This window comes from Antedon bifida, chromosome 11 (assembly GCF_963402885.1).
Source record: "Antedon bifida chromosome 11, ecAntBifi1.1, whole genome shotgun sequence".
Taxonomy (NCBI): Eukaryota; Metazoa; Echinodermata; class Crinoidea; order Comatulida; family Antedonidae; genus Antedon; species Antedon bifida.
In genome coordinates, this window is record NC_136236.1 from 4,128,348 (window position 1) to 4,143,021 (window position 14,674).

The 14,674-nt window shown below is 33.0% G+C and overlaps 1 protein-coding gene and 2 non-coding genes across 6 annotated transcripts in view; 1 reads left to right on the forward strand and 2 right to left on the reverse strand.

The window, feature by feature from the left end:
• LOC144855933 (pseudouridylate synthase 7 homolog) overlaps positions 1 to 11,486 on the reverse strand; it is a 36,370-nt gene extending 24,884 nt beyond the window's left edge. For 3 of the 4 annotated variants that reach the window (XM_078713893.1, XM_078713892.1, XM_078713894.1), the window contains exons 1-8: positions 11,415 to 11,486; positions 9,631 to 9,798; positions 9,329 to 9,452; positions 8,816 to 8,903; positions 8,405 to 8,506; positions 3,991 to 4,123; positions 3,672 to 3,789; positions 3,269 to 3,346 (exon numbers count right to left, since the gene is read on the reverse strand). In XM_078713893.1, the coding sequence (XP_078570019.1) occupies positions 3,269 to 3,346; positions 3,672 to 3,789; positions 3,991 to 4,123; positions 8,405 to 8,506; positions 8,816 to 8,903; positions 9,329 to 9,452; positions 9,631 to 9,784 (797 nt within the window). In that variant the 5' untranslated portion in view covers positions 9,785 to 9,798; positions 11,415 to 11,486. Of the gene's footprint in view, positions 1 to 3,268; positions 3,347 to 3,671; positions 3,790 to 3,990; positions 4,124 to 4,763; positions 7,047 to 8,404; positions 8,507 to 8,815; positions 8,904 to 9,328; positions 9,453 to 9,630; positions 9,799 to 11,414 lie in introns of those variants that run through there. The other variant, XM_078713895.1, reaches the window with a different exon arrangement.
• Positions 11,487 to 11,866: 380 nt separating this feature from the next.
• On the forward strand, positions 11,867 to 11,983 carry Trnal-caa (transfer RNA leucine (anticodon CAA)). The gene is made up of 2 exons: positions 11,867 to 11,904; positions 11,938 to 11,983. It is a non-coding gene; the product is annotated as a tRNA-Leu (tRNA).
• Positions 11,984 to 12,165: 182 nt separating this feature from the next.
• On the reverse strand, positions 12,166 to 12,282 carry Trnal-caa (transfer RNA leucine (anticodon CAA)). Its single transcript has 2 exons — positions 12,245 to 12,282; positions 12,166 to 12,211 (listed from the first exon to the last, which is right to left on the reverse strand). It is a non-coding gene; the product is annotated as a tRNA-Leu (tRNA).
• Positions 12,283 to 14,674: the final 2,392 nt, after the last annotated feature.

Below are 14,674 nucleotides of genomic sequence, written 5' to 3' on the forward strand. Positions count from 1 at the left end.
TTAAAATTAATCATATTAGGATCATGTTAAATTTAATATTCTGAACGTAAAGAGAAAAATATAAATTAATTTTAACAAGAGAATCTTTAATTTGGACAGGTATTATTTTCAATTAAAGAAATTATAAATCAATTAATTGAATTTACAAATAATTAAAAAAAGAAATCTGTTAAAAAATACTATAATGTTTACTATGAAAAGAATGATTTATGGTTTTGAAAAACCTCTATTCTTAAAAGAACCTCACTTGGCCCATCAAACCCCCTATTAGTCATATTTTAACAGCTAACAATGGCAGCTCAAATTATTTCATGAAACTTATATTGACTTACTTTTACATTTGTTTGTATCATAAAACGCATGATAATGACTCACTATGTATTCCTTTTTAAAACAGTTTTTTTCTCAAAAAACTACAACTATTATAGGGTTCAGCTAAACTTATATTCTACACTATGCAATAAACTGTATAATTGATTCTGTTTTACAAAATTCATTATAATGACTCACTCTTATTCCTTTATAAAATTTCATTTCTCATTTCATATATTCTCCAAACGTATAATTTTTCCGACAACCAAAAATTTGCAAATTAAAAGAATATTTTCACAGGTAACTTTTCAACCTATCATTTTAAACGAAGTCTTTCAGCGAAATATTTAGGATGGCAGATTGGCTGAAGCTTCCTATGTCAGAGTTGTGTATCCTGCGTGACTCAACCGCGTTCTGAGCAGCAAACTTGTCGTTTAAAATCCTCGAGTAGGAGTGACCTTTAGGAATCCCATTTATTAATTTCTGGTAATTGTAAATAGATTTACAACAGGAATATCATTGTTTTGGATAGTTTATTTTTAGCTCTATTTTATAATTAAGATAACAGCTTTAAAAAATGGAACTACTGTACAGTATATGTTGTTCCATTGTCTATAATATAGCCCATATAGTGCTGTGCAATAGGAGTGAAGTGTAGTTGGACTTTTGATAAAAATACAATTTTAAAAGAAACTTTATTGAACAGCCTAAATCATAACTATATTGTTCTCAGACTTAGTCTATTATGAGGCCCATAACGGTATGCAATTTGATTCAAAATACAAAAATAAAATGAAAACAAAACTATATGTAGTTCCCATATTTTGTGTACTGAATGACGCAGGCCACTCAACAAAACGTGAGCATATAGACAAAAAAGACACAACACCAGACCATGTGAGTCCTTAAAGACACAGTAGAAAAAAAAAAAGATTCAAGAAACCATGAGAATAGCTCTCTGGTGAATTATAAAGCAGATTTTTTTTATATTGCCTGTAAACAAAGCTATATGTATTTTGTACTGAATGACGCAGACCGTTCCATAAAATGTGAGCATACAGACAAAATAGATAGACAGATAGAAAACTACCAGGGTCTCTCACGTAGACCATGCGAGTCCTTAAAGATAGAGTAGACAAAAACAAAAAAATGAGATTCAGGAAAATTATTAAAGCAGTTTTTTTCTATTGCCTCTAAACAAAGCTATTTGTATTTTGTACTGAATGGCAAAATGTGACCATACAGACACAAAAGACAACAGAAAGAAAACTACCATGGTCTCTCACGTAGACCATACAAATCCTTAAAGATACAGTACACAAAAACAAAAAAAATGAGATTCAAGAAACCGTGGGAAAAGCTCCCTAATGAATTATTATAAAGCACTTTTTTGCCTCTCATAAGACAAGAAGTCTGACAAAGATCCAAAAATTGTTTCACGATTAAAAGACTTGCTATAAGAATTATGAGAGTCATCTCCCCGCCATGTGTGCTACACCGTTTCACACGTAGACCTGGTCGTATGGTAATCCACGTCACGTCTGGGACAACTTTCTATTTTATCTACATGCTTATTTCCTGCCTATTGACAATTATGTTGAAATAATAGTTATAATCAAATTAAAACGCTACTATATCTATCATGACATGTCCTTCATTAACAAAGAATAAATAAATGATATTTACAATTTAATTGCATTATATATTAATTGCAATAAATTAAATAAATTTAATGAAAGAAAATTTTAAATTTCTATATTAATATAGAATACTAGGAAAGATACCCAAACCACCATAGAAAAGTGTCCTCTTAATAGGCGTGTCCCCTTAATAGGTGTGTCTCCTTAATAGGTGTGTCCCTTAATAGGCATGTCCCCTTAATAGGTGTGTCTCCTTAATAGGCGTGTTCTCATTAATAGCCATGTCTCCCTTAATAGTCGTGTCCTAGGAATAGCAATCTCAAAGGAGGGGTTCTACTATATTAACACTGTTTTGTTTTGCCGTTGGCTATGGTTTTAAAATGAAAAGAAGAAACTTGTAACAATTTGTAACATAGTTTGATCTCCGATTTATTACACGATTTTTTCAAGTATAGCTGGGCGCTGTTTGATTACTATGATTGGTCAGTATAATACCAGGGTAATTAAACATACACACTCTATAAATGAATGACATTCTATAAAATAACTACAGGAATCTTTACAAAAAAGCTTTCAAACTTTATGTGACAAAAAAAATGTGATGTGCCCATATATGGACATGATGATGTCATATCACTACCATATTTGGGCACATCACACTTTTTGTGGTAAACTAACAGTACTTTGATAGTGTAGACACATCTTTAAACGTGACTAAGTAGCCTCTCAGCTGCCTTTGATTGGTAAAAATTAATCAATAGTAGGTCAAACATATGCTTTGCATAATTACTATTATTAAAGCATCTTTTCCATACATCATCAGACAATATGTTTTAAGGTGACAGAAACGGGCAATGACCTATTAAATGTCCCTTGTATTACCTTGATCTTAACCTACAATAGAATTTCCTGAAACCTAATTGTTCCATGAGAAATAGAATATAATAAGGTTAAAGTTTAATCCATTCATACTACAAAATTTTAGAAAATCGCAAATTTCATATACGGGATGTGGGGTAAAAAAAATTGAAATATGTGTACAGTTGTAAACAATATTAATATTGTAATAAACATTTTGAATGGAATACATTGTGTTTAAGGTTTCGTTTTTAATTAGATATAATTGGGAGGGGGAATTCTGAAAATGGAAAAAGGAATGCAAATATTAAATTCCAAAAATAAATACCAATATGATACATCTTTGGTAGGAAATACCATTTATCAGACGTCCAATAAATAATTATAAATATGCAAAGATGAAACAGCACACTCATCTCTGATACAAACCTGCAGTCTGGACTACAAAGACTACTTACTTTTTTACAGTAACTTCTTGAACTGTGATGGCTCTCTTGTCTTTACTGCCAGCAAAGGAAAATAAGTGTGTGCTCATCCTGAATTACAAATATTAATATAGAAAAGCATTATCATAATGATGCAAACACCAAGTATTTGTACATTATATACAAATGTTTAAAATGGCCTAGACAGTTCAAAACAGAAGATACACTGGCACACTCAGATGACATCTCTTCTGGATATCTCAAATGAATAAAAAAAGAATACAAAACATACATTGTTCAATAGTATGTTTCAACATTACCATTCATTAAAAGTAATATTGAACTGCACATGATACATGATTAACCAATCAAATGGCAGAGATAGATGTAATAATGGGTGATATTAAATAAACTTTCTATTTAGTTGTTCACTTACTTTAAGTATTTGCATATGATATTTATAACATCATTGATGTCTTTGTTTTCTTTGTACAGCGCAAACTTGCAGTATTCAGGTCTTTTCTTCGGCCATCCTGCATTTTTTCTTTTTCTACCTGACAACAAAAATAAGATAATGATGTTTTTAAGTTGTATATCTCCATTGAAAAGAAATGTTTTAATGTTGCAGTAAGAGGTGTGAAAATACCAAAATACTACAGGAATTCTGCTACAAATATGAACAATGTTTGCTAGAAGAAAACTTCAAATTTCGGAATAAATGGTGGGTTTATAAATGGGTGCACTACTAAACATACCTTCCTGTGTGGCAAAAGAAACTTGGATCATCTTCTGGCCGTCGACCTCGATTGTACTGCTCTCAAGTTTGGATGAGAACGCCCTCACAGCCTCGTGCATTTTGGTACGAGTCTCCTTATCGTCTTTGAGGACCTAGTAAGCAATGATGAAAGAGTATGCACATATTGTTAAGAAACCAACTACTATGTTTTGCGAGAAAATGATAATATGAAACAGAATATCATTCCAGGAACCTCCAAAAGACTGGAGAACAATCCTGGAGAAATGATGTCTCTTATCGATACCACAAATCAAAGACCTTATAAAGACAAGATGACAGTCAGATGCTTTAAAGAGCTCTCTTATCGATACCACAAATCAAAGACCTTATGAAGACAAAATGACATTTAGGGATGCTTTAAAGAGGTCTCTTATCAAAGAAACAAAGCAAGAGGTTTCTTATTAAAGAAACAAAGCAAGGACCCTCCGGAGACACCAAGACAATCACTGGCACTTTAAAAAGGTCTCATTATTATTATAGCATATAGCAATGCAAAAACCTTCTGTAGCCATCAAGATAACCACGGATCCTAGACAGATCTGTTATCAATGAAGTCTTAGTGATGGAAATGACAAAATGTCGTCATCTATGTTCAACTGCTGCTATGTTTGCTGCAGTTTTGTTTATAACATTTAAACCACTTTAAAGAAGTTGAAGATTCATAATTCGTTAGATACCAACTTAATTCTAGAGGTTTCGGTTTACAACAAAGCAACACTGTGAGCATTAATGACATTAAACGTTTTATTTCCCAAGGAATAGCTACTACAGTACATTAAACACATTAATTTATATACATCAAAAACAAAAAATTCCACATTGCATTTAATTTTACTATGAATATTCCTGAATATACTTTGAATTTATAGCCTTTTAATATCATACACCAACATAATAATATAATTTTTACTTATAATAATTTTTACTGGTATTTGGTGTCAAGAATTTAAGTAGCAAGAAGTTTTGCACAATTGTTATTTTTTTGCACCAGTATTCTCGAATCGGGGGAAATTTACGTAAGAGTTTTTGTGACGCACATCTGGTACACTTTTAAAATATAAAGATTCTAGCATACTGAATGGCACTGTGGCATGGTGGTTAACATGCTTGCTTCCAATTACCAGGTGCTGTGTTCAGCTCATTACAAAGATCAGTAGTTTTACAGCAATCACATAATTTTTTACTGTACTTAACACATAGTTATACACCTATGGAAATAGCCAATTTACACAAACACAATTTTTGTCAATTAAATACTTTAGGTGCGAGAAATTCATTAAAATTACATTCGATTTAAAATAAATATACTTAAGACTATGGGGTTTAAAAAAATTCTTTCCATTTTTTTTCCTTATGGACGAAAGAAATTTACACTGTATTCCATATTTACGTTGTTTTACAGAGATCATTATCTCCATAATAATAAATAATTCAGTTTATCACATTTTTTACACATGCACACAAAATATATAATAAATATAATTTAAAAGTAAGACCTTATATTGCGTATTGTATCTACAGCAAGAATATGGCAGATATATTAAGTAGTTTAATTATGAATAAATTAAATGCTGTAAAAGGAAAACACTTGCTGTATATTTACTAGAAGTTACTATTCACAGACAACGAGCAAAGCTTTAGCTTAGTTTGAAACAGTTAAGAACTTTTGAAGTGACACAGGCCTATAGAGATGCATTTAAGCAAAAGCCATTCTACAGGCCTTATAGCCTTGACAATATGCCAGTCATAAAAGCGTAGGAGGCCTAGGGGTGCACTGAAATTTCAAGACATCAGAAATAGAAAACTATGGGTTCTTTCAGGTTTACAATTGTTAGTTACCTGGGTAAGTTGGTTCATACCTACCAAAGTTAGCAGACTTTGCCTATGAAACAGACTTACCCTGGGTAAATAACTAAGTCTGAACGGGGCCAAAGATTGAGTGTTTGCGAGTATTTAGAGTTGATATCCTGTTACTACTACTACTAGTACTATATCTTTACAGGGAAGGTATGGAAAATGGTGTAGAGGAAGATGAGATACCAAAGAAGTAAGAATGTTTTTACACAATGCAAGGGGATCGATCAACATCTAGGTAGAAGAAGAATAAGTCTTTAATTATGACACTTCATAATTTCTTGTTTTTGTTACACGAGCAACAACCACTCCCTCATCAAGTAACTCTGTCGTGGTTGTCTCACTGACAATGCGCCTGGATGGTCTTCTGGGTACTGGTTGAACCTCACTCTTGGGTGGCAGTTCTGTCTGAATGGCAGTGGAAGCTACTGATTTGATCACTGGTTGTTCATTCGATCTCTGTACGGCATGTACTACCGTATGACTCGGTGATGGTCGGTGCAAACTTGGTTGCGAATGCGCAACTGATGGCTGTAGCCTTCTGTGTTGTGTAACATTGGAAGATGCAATTGGATGTGGCTGATTGATGGTGTTTACACTTGGTGGTATCATCAGACGCACTTGGCTGCTTGTCGGTGAACGTTGTAAAACCGAACTTGGAGGGCTGTTGACATGTGGTAAGCGTAAAGGAGGAGGACCACTCATATTTATGTGGTGATGCGGAAGCATGTTGTTGACCCTAGCAGTAGACGAGCTTGCCGGCTGTGCAAGGGGAGGTCGCATGCTGGACACATGTGGCTGTTGTTGTACGGAAGGAAACGGGCGATCGCTACTCCGTGGAATCGGAACTTTTGGATTTGCACCAACTAACCGAGGATTTGGTAAAGGCGGTGGGTTATTCTTTGCCGGGGAAGTGGATGTTGATGAGATACTTGTGGAGAGCTCTGTGATCTGTTCGGTGGCCGTGTGTTTATCTTGTAGATGTCTTTTAAGATCGTATTTTCTACTGAATGCACGGTCGCAGAACAGACAAACGAGACGGACACGGCCCTCGTGCTGCTCAGCCATGTGGCGTCTAAGTGCCGACTTACTTGTAAAGCGAGCCTGACAGCGTGCACAAACCCTGCGACGGATGTTTCGCACCATAGGAGTGAAAGGTGTCTGAAAAAATAGAAAGGTGTAGATGCTAGGTATTTTTTAAAAACTTGATACACTACATCTTTGAGCGCTTCATCTGATTCTTCTAGCAACAACTCTTAGCCACCACTTCATTTTGCTTCATTCGTTTATTGTGCTTTTCTTGGAATTTGGTCCAGTCTTTTTTTAAACTCTTTAAATGTCTCAATTTAAGAATTCTTTGTATTGTTGTGACTTTTTGACTTATTCCAATTAACAAAAATAATTTGAGTACCAGAAGACTGAACCTTTTTCTAGCGTAAATACAATGTTTCCAAATGATATCAAACACCCTTCAGATTCAATAGATGTACTGTATTTTTACATATGGCATAAATTGTCCAGTATCATAGGAAAAATCTGTACATGTGGTGGCTGTATTATATTTAAGTTAGGCTTAAAGCCTACTGTACAAGACAGCAATGATAGGATGAGGCTGTGCCTGTCAAGTATGTGTCTGTATACATTACCATTGATCTAACATTCTATTTTGGTTCCCTACCTACTGTATACTAATTTAAAATCAGTGACATCTACTTTGTTTTTGCAATAAAAAAAATGCAACTATTCAATCTAGATTTGGAAATGAAAGACAACCAAGTTAACCACCAATATCAAAAAATATTGTATTGCTAAAACATATGTACTACTAATACTAAACTATTAAACTTTAAGACATACAGTAAATGCAGTACACTTCTAATAATACACTATCTATAAAAGTTTAAAACATTTGTATCTGATTTTATTAAGGCACCTCACAGTTGTAATGTACATATTGGTCATTCATCCTTAATGACTCAAAACATAAAATAAACCCAAATTCTAAAGAATCTACTTAAAGCTCTGTCTACACTATCCAACTAGTTTGACAACAAAAGCGTGATGTGCCCAAATATGGTAGTGATATGACATCATCATGTCCATATAAGGGCACATCACATAAAGTTTGACAGTGTAGACAGAGCTTAATGTATATATTCACACATTCAAGATCCCACACCCACTATGATCAATTTTGTAAAATTTTACACAATTTAGCCTTTGGCTACAATGTAAATTTTCGTTTTATTGAATAAAACCTTGAATTGAATTGAATTGATTGCGTTGTCACCTGATTGCAGCATGTTAACATTATAAGCTTGACAGACGAGAACCGTAAATACAGATTATGTGTACATTTCACACACACGTTTTCTGAACGTTATACCGTACTGATGCGGATATAAGCCACGTCCCCCCTCCCAAACCCTGAACATCCAGACGATAAAAGAAGTAAACAAAATCGTCAAAATGTGTAGGCAATTCATGGTTATATTTATTGTTCTTAAACTTATACTCACCATAATATTAACAGAGCTAGACCTGTTGTTGGATTCAATGAGTCCGCTTAACCGATCAATGTCCGTTGAATTTAGTACTGGACTTGTAGATGAAACAGGAGTCTAATAATAAAAAAAAGTAATAATAAAAATGTAAAAAAATAGTACGAATGAATGATTTGGGTTAAGGTTGATAGTAATAATATTAAATAAAAAGGGCCTACAAAAACACATTTAACCAACCTGTATCTAAAGTACTAACTATGCAAATAAGCAAACACATGAAATTACTCATCCATGTACAGTAAATCATCAGTTTAATGCATGTGTTTGTTACAATCCAAAACAAGGGATGCTTTCAGTTAGCTTTTGGGGTTGGCTGATTATTTAAACATATGCATACTATTCCAGATAACAGGACATTACGCTTACTTCTACATCATTTTCAGGTGGTTCCACATTGGACAGTCGTACAACCTCTCCCGACTTGTTTCGTTCATTTACCACAAAATCCTGAAATCTGCAAAAGAAATTAAAAACACAAATTAATTTAAGCCCACTGTTAAGCTCTGTCTACACCACCTCACAGTTGTAAATGTACATATTGGTCATTCATCCAAAAACATTAAAAAAAAAAAACAAATCTACTTAAAGCTCTGTCTACAATATCAAACTAGTTTGACAAAAAAGTGTGATATGCCCAAATATGGTGGTGATATGACAACATCATGTCCATGGGCACATCACATTTTTTTGTCAGATAAAGTTTGATAGTGTAGACAGAGTTTTGGCCAAAGTGTAATGGTAATTTGACATGGATCACTCATGTTCCAGTCGACAGGTTAGCATACCTGCTATTAGTATATCGCTTTGAAATAGGCAGAGGTTTTGTAAATACAGTACAAACCCAATTATCACTTCAAAATGGTTAACAATTATTTATACCTCTGCTTTAGCACACCCTGAAATCCATCTTCCTCATTTACATATTCTACGATTCCCACATCAGCTTCTCGTAGACCAACAAGTCCCCCATCCCCATCATTGTTTTCTTCAGCACTCAATGCTTCTGTTAAAAAAAACAATCAATAATGAATAAAGTATCCATCACTATTTACCAAACCAACTGGTTAAAATCAAGATTTGCGAAAGGGTGAGGGTCTTATGCCACACTTCCTAAGTATGTTCATCTTTTTGAACATGTACCTCTACATTTAGCCATGTATGGCATGGTAAACCAACCATACCTTCTTTGATAGTAACAACATCAGAATCCTGGAATTTCTCGATCGGTCCAGAGTCTGAATTGGAATCATCGGTTTGAAATCTCGGTTTTTTCGAGCATGTTTCAAGTTCATCCTCATCACCACCATCACGTTTCAAGCTTGGATTCTCTTCCATTTCGTTTTATCAATCTGAAAAATGGAAAAACAATTTCAATGTAACACTAACAGTTAGAAATTACAGACATTGAAAGCATTGTTTAGAGCGCCTATGTGAGAAACCCATACTGCTTCTGAGTGCTACTGTCCTTTATGTTCAGGCTAATTACAGTGATGTAGTCACAAGAAATAAAATGGTGCAGTTTTCACAATCACTGTTCAAGCAACTGGGTTTTCAAAGGCCTCTGTGAAAAAGTGGTCAGGTTGAAACCTTACAAACCGTACTGATGGCTACGGCCCTGAATTATCAAGGGTTTCTTGTTTGACACAAAGTGAAGCATTTGCTCTAATCTGCATCACGGGTCAACCAATCAAATCCAATCATTTTACGTTGTCCTTTTACATGTCAATAATCACGCTATTACATTATCTTACGAGGAATATCTCGATGATTAAAATTCGCTACTATTTTACAGATGACTTTATTCATATTCCTACAATTATCTTTACACAGTGCAGCAATTAGTAGGTCTATCAATACACCAACAAAAGTTCACTTTTATTATACAGTCTATCCCTGCTGTTGCTTGTTTAAGAAAACATTTAAAGAATCGGTAGGATATTAAGAAAGACTGGAGCAGATGACATTATTTTATATTATGAGTACCAGTATAAGATTTTAGTGGTTGTACAGTACGTATACCAGCAAATTTAGCCAACAATAATTTATCATGAGTTATCGTAGTCTTAGCTGTAATTGGCCCCTGATTTCAAAATTTGATAGTTGGCAAAAGCAGAGAAGGGGGCGGATCAAGGGTTTTTTTTTTTAAAAGGGGGAAGGGGGTAGTGCTAAAATATTAGTCAGTTTGTCAAAAAAATATGTCAATAAGTAGTAGTAGTATTTCATAAAAGACTAAGGTATTTTTTTTCTATATTGGATCTTTAAAAATGCCTGCCTAGTCCTGGTGTCAGTTTTCCATTAATTAATACTGCATTAAATACAGTTAGTAATATATTCTCGAAAGCTCTGCTAACTTTTCTGGCTGTTTTACTTTATCGTTTTGATTTAGCTTTTCACTTTTTTTTTTTTATCATCTCAATTGAGATCCAGCCACTGATACCCACAGCATTGTCATTTTTTCAGTAATTTGCCTTTGGATTTATATAATAAATATATATATATTATATTGATAGGCCTAGTGACTAGTTATTATTTTGTTTATATTTTTATTATTTTATATAGGCCTATTATATTAATTAATAATTTTTATTTGACAACCAATCTAAAAAAGAAGTTATACAAAGATATTAAAATGGATTGATTGAAGTGCATTACCTGTCTGTACTAGCACTCCCAGTTTCTGAATTTCTAAAACAATGCTTAATTTTACTGAACAATACAACATGCCTTTTGTATACAAACATTATAAGGGCGAAACGACCACGAGATAGACAACTCTCATAACCCTTGCTACACACGGCTATAAATAAGTATTTTATGACACCGTCGGTCCTCCTCTTCTTCTGCATAAAAGAGTAAGCCGAAATTATCGGCTATATTTACACATACTAGCAACAAATATTAGCCTAAAATTTAACATTATCAATACGTATTTCATATCTATAAAAATCAAAGCTAGTACCCTTACAAATTAGGAAAATATCTGGTTTTCATTCATTATTGTTGCCTCTTTGTTATACCGCGGCGGCAGACATCTTTGTTTCAATAGGCCTAGAGAAAAAGTATTTTTAAATATTCAGTATTTACTAGTGGTATTTATCAAATGAAATTATTTCATAATAAACATTAAAATATATATTTTACTATTATATTTTTTTTATATTTCTATATCTAAAATTAAATTTGTTAGAAGAATAGAAATTATTTAAATATAACAATTCTTTAGAATTTATAAAAAGATCGCCCTCTCTCTCACGATACCGTCAATAAGTATCAGAAAATGTGCATGATTCAGTTTTAAGACACCTTTCGATTTGAATAATCTAATAAATTATTACCCAAATAAAAAACGATACAAAAAAAATTATAATTTAACAAACTACCCAATATGATGCTACGTTGTCTATGATTCTACCAGATGTCAGGATGGCCGAGCGGTCTAAGGCGCCAGACTCAAGGTTAACCTTACCAAGCACTTGGTAAACAGGGTATTCTGGTCTCCGAATGGAGGCGTGGGTTCGAATCCCACTTCTGACACACCTTTTTTATTTTATGTTTTAAAAATATCAAAATTTACGTTATTTGTTTTTACAAATATATATGCGTCCTAAATAAAATTTGGAATATTTTTTTTTAATTCACATTTATTTAAGGCGCATATAATATATTTGTAAAATAACGCAACTTTAATATTTTTAAAACATAAAATAAAAAAGGTGTGTCAGAAGTGGGATTCGAACCCACGCCTCCATTCGGAGACCAGAATACCCTGTTTACCAAGTGCTTGGTAAGGTTAACCTTGAGTCTGGCGCCTTAGACCGCTCGGCCATCCTGACAACTGATAGAAACAAACAACGTAGCATAATACTACTGGCTAGTTCAATAGTTTTTTTTATTTCCACGTTTATCGTTACTTCTTATGCATGCAAATCGATACCTGATTCACTACACAATCTATGTGTTCACACATGGAGTTTACAAATGAGCGCTAGCTGTGTGCCGTACGTATATGTAGCCACTGGTATATTGCAGTTAGTATATGTGGAGTAGCAACACAGAAAATTAATCGGTTATTTCATTTTGCGCCGTTTCTGCGGCCCAAAAATAATCGATTATTTCTGCTCAGCAGAAACAGGCCAATAGATCAAGTGAACTAGAAAGAAAGAGCCAACAAATAATCCATAAAAATATTCTTTTTTTAAATATAAACAAATGAACCTTTCTGCCTTAACGTCATAGGAATAAAAATAATAACACTTCAGCTTTATGCCGATGACATGAATATTGAATTTATATTTGTACTTACAAATTAGGCCTACGAGATATATACAATTAATTTATTTGTTCAAAATAAGTTACAATTACCATACAAGAAAAGGTATGACAAGACAAACATCAAAGATTACCATTCAAATAATATTCAAAAATGTAGTAGTGTTTTTAAAAGAAAAAAAGACGTAAATATCTATGATCAGGATAGAAAATTAAAAACAAATTACACAGGTATATTTCCTGAAAACCCCACTTAATTTTCCGTAAGATTTCGTTGCGTAGATATGGATGCAAAACCTCATGTCAAAGTCTAATAGTTATTCAGTTACGTATTATACATATGAAACGCCATGTGTGACAGAATATTATCTTTTTACTAACCGTCTAAAACTACCTTAACTATGCCATACAAATTTCTCTTTTGCTTCCATATTAGAAAGACATTTGAGAATTATGCGGTTTAAATTTACAAACAAAATTATATAATATACATGAATGTTTTATGTTGATATTAAATTCGACATTTCACAAGTATTATGAAGAGCTGCCACTGAATATCAGATTGTTATTTAATTATAACAGTTCGACTTTCTAATCGTTAGTAATGAAATTTATTACATTATAGTATTCCTAGTTGTTTTAATCAATTTTCAATAGTTAACATTCTATTAATTAAATTAAATATTTTAACATTGGCCTATCGCGTTTTCACAATTTGAAATATTTTTCTATGGCAAACAAAAATTAATTTCAATTTCAGTGGACCAATTAAATTGATTGGATCTTGAATATAACTTGAACAAATCTTTAAAATATAGCGATTTTCCATTAAGTCTTTTACTTGTGTTTTCTGCTCGGTGTTGTGGAGGTCTATTATATATCCGAACAAATATAGTATTTCAACACTTTTAAATACAATTCTGGCATTGAATCTTTGCTGATAGTTCGGGTTGACTTCAAGTTGATTGTTTTTAATAATTCGTGATATAAAAGTTGCATTGACACCTTCAGATCCGCATAAACAGGTTTTATGTCGGACATTACCGGTACCAGGGAAAATTAACTCTTCCCTGCCGGTACAGATTTGTAAACAAACAAATTAAACTCGTTAAGTTCTGATAATAACAATACAACAATTTATTAATTCATTTTCAAATGTTCAAACTTCGAAGTGATACTGATAAATGAATGAGTATCTTGTCTTGGAGCCATCATCAGGAAGATGTACGTCAACTCGGCCATTTAAATCGGGAACATTTGAAAAAAAAAGAAAGAAAAGTATTTAGACAATATTCACTGCATTAGAATTACACAACATAAACAAGAAGTGCCATTGCCCACGTCTGTTCCAAAGCAATACACTTTGGTTAACCAGGGTCAACCACGAGAAGGTGTGGGTTGGCTTGCTGGATAGAGAGGCTCATAACACCACTGAGAAAACTCGCCTTAAAGATTTGTTTTCATGGGGTGATTTTTTCCGAGACGCTTCGTACCCATATGACCCTGAACATTTAACGGACACAAGTATGTTATGCTCTATTAACTAACTATATTTTTTTCCTAAAAAAAATAATTATTTAACGATACGAGAAACAGTAATTATTATGTTCACATTAGTTAAAATGTATTTTATTTTTAGTACCCGAAATTGTGACCCGATTCATTTATATTTCAAATTAATTATATTATAGGTTTTTTAGCGATCTTTTGCTCGCGGTTACTATGGGCTGTTTTTTTAAAAACCGATATACCTATTAAACAACTTTTTTAACCCGAATGTGAACCGAATTGCGAGTGATTTTTTTAATGGTATGACAAAGATGATGATTAGTTAATGAAAGTGTAATCGGTATTATTCTAATTCTAACTTTTTGATAATGCCTACCATTTACTTTCTATCTTAACTCGGCCTAACTATCTTAACTCGGCCTAACTATCTTAACTACCATAACAACT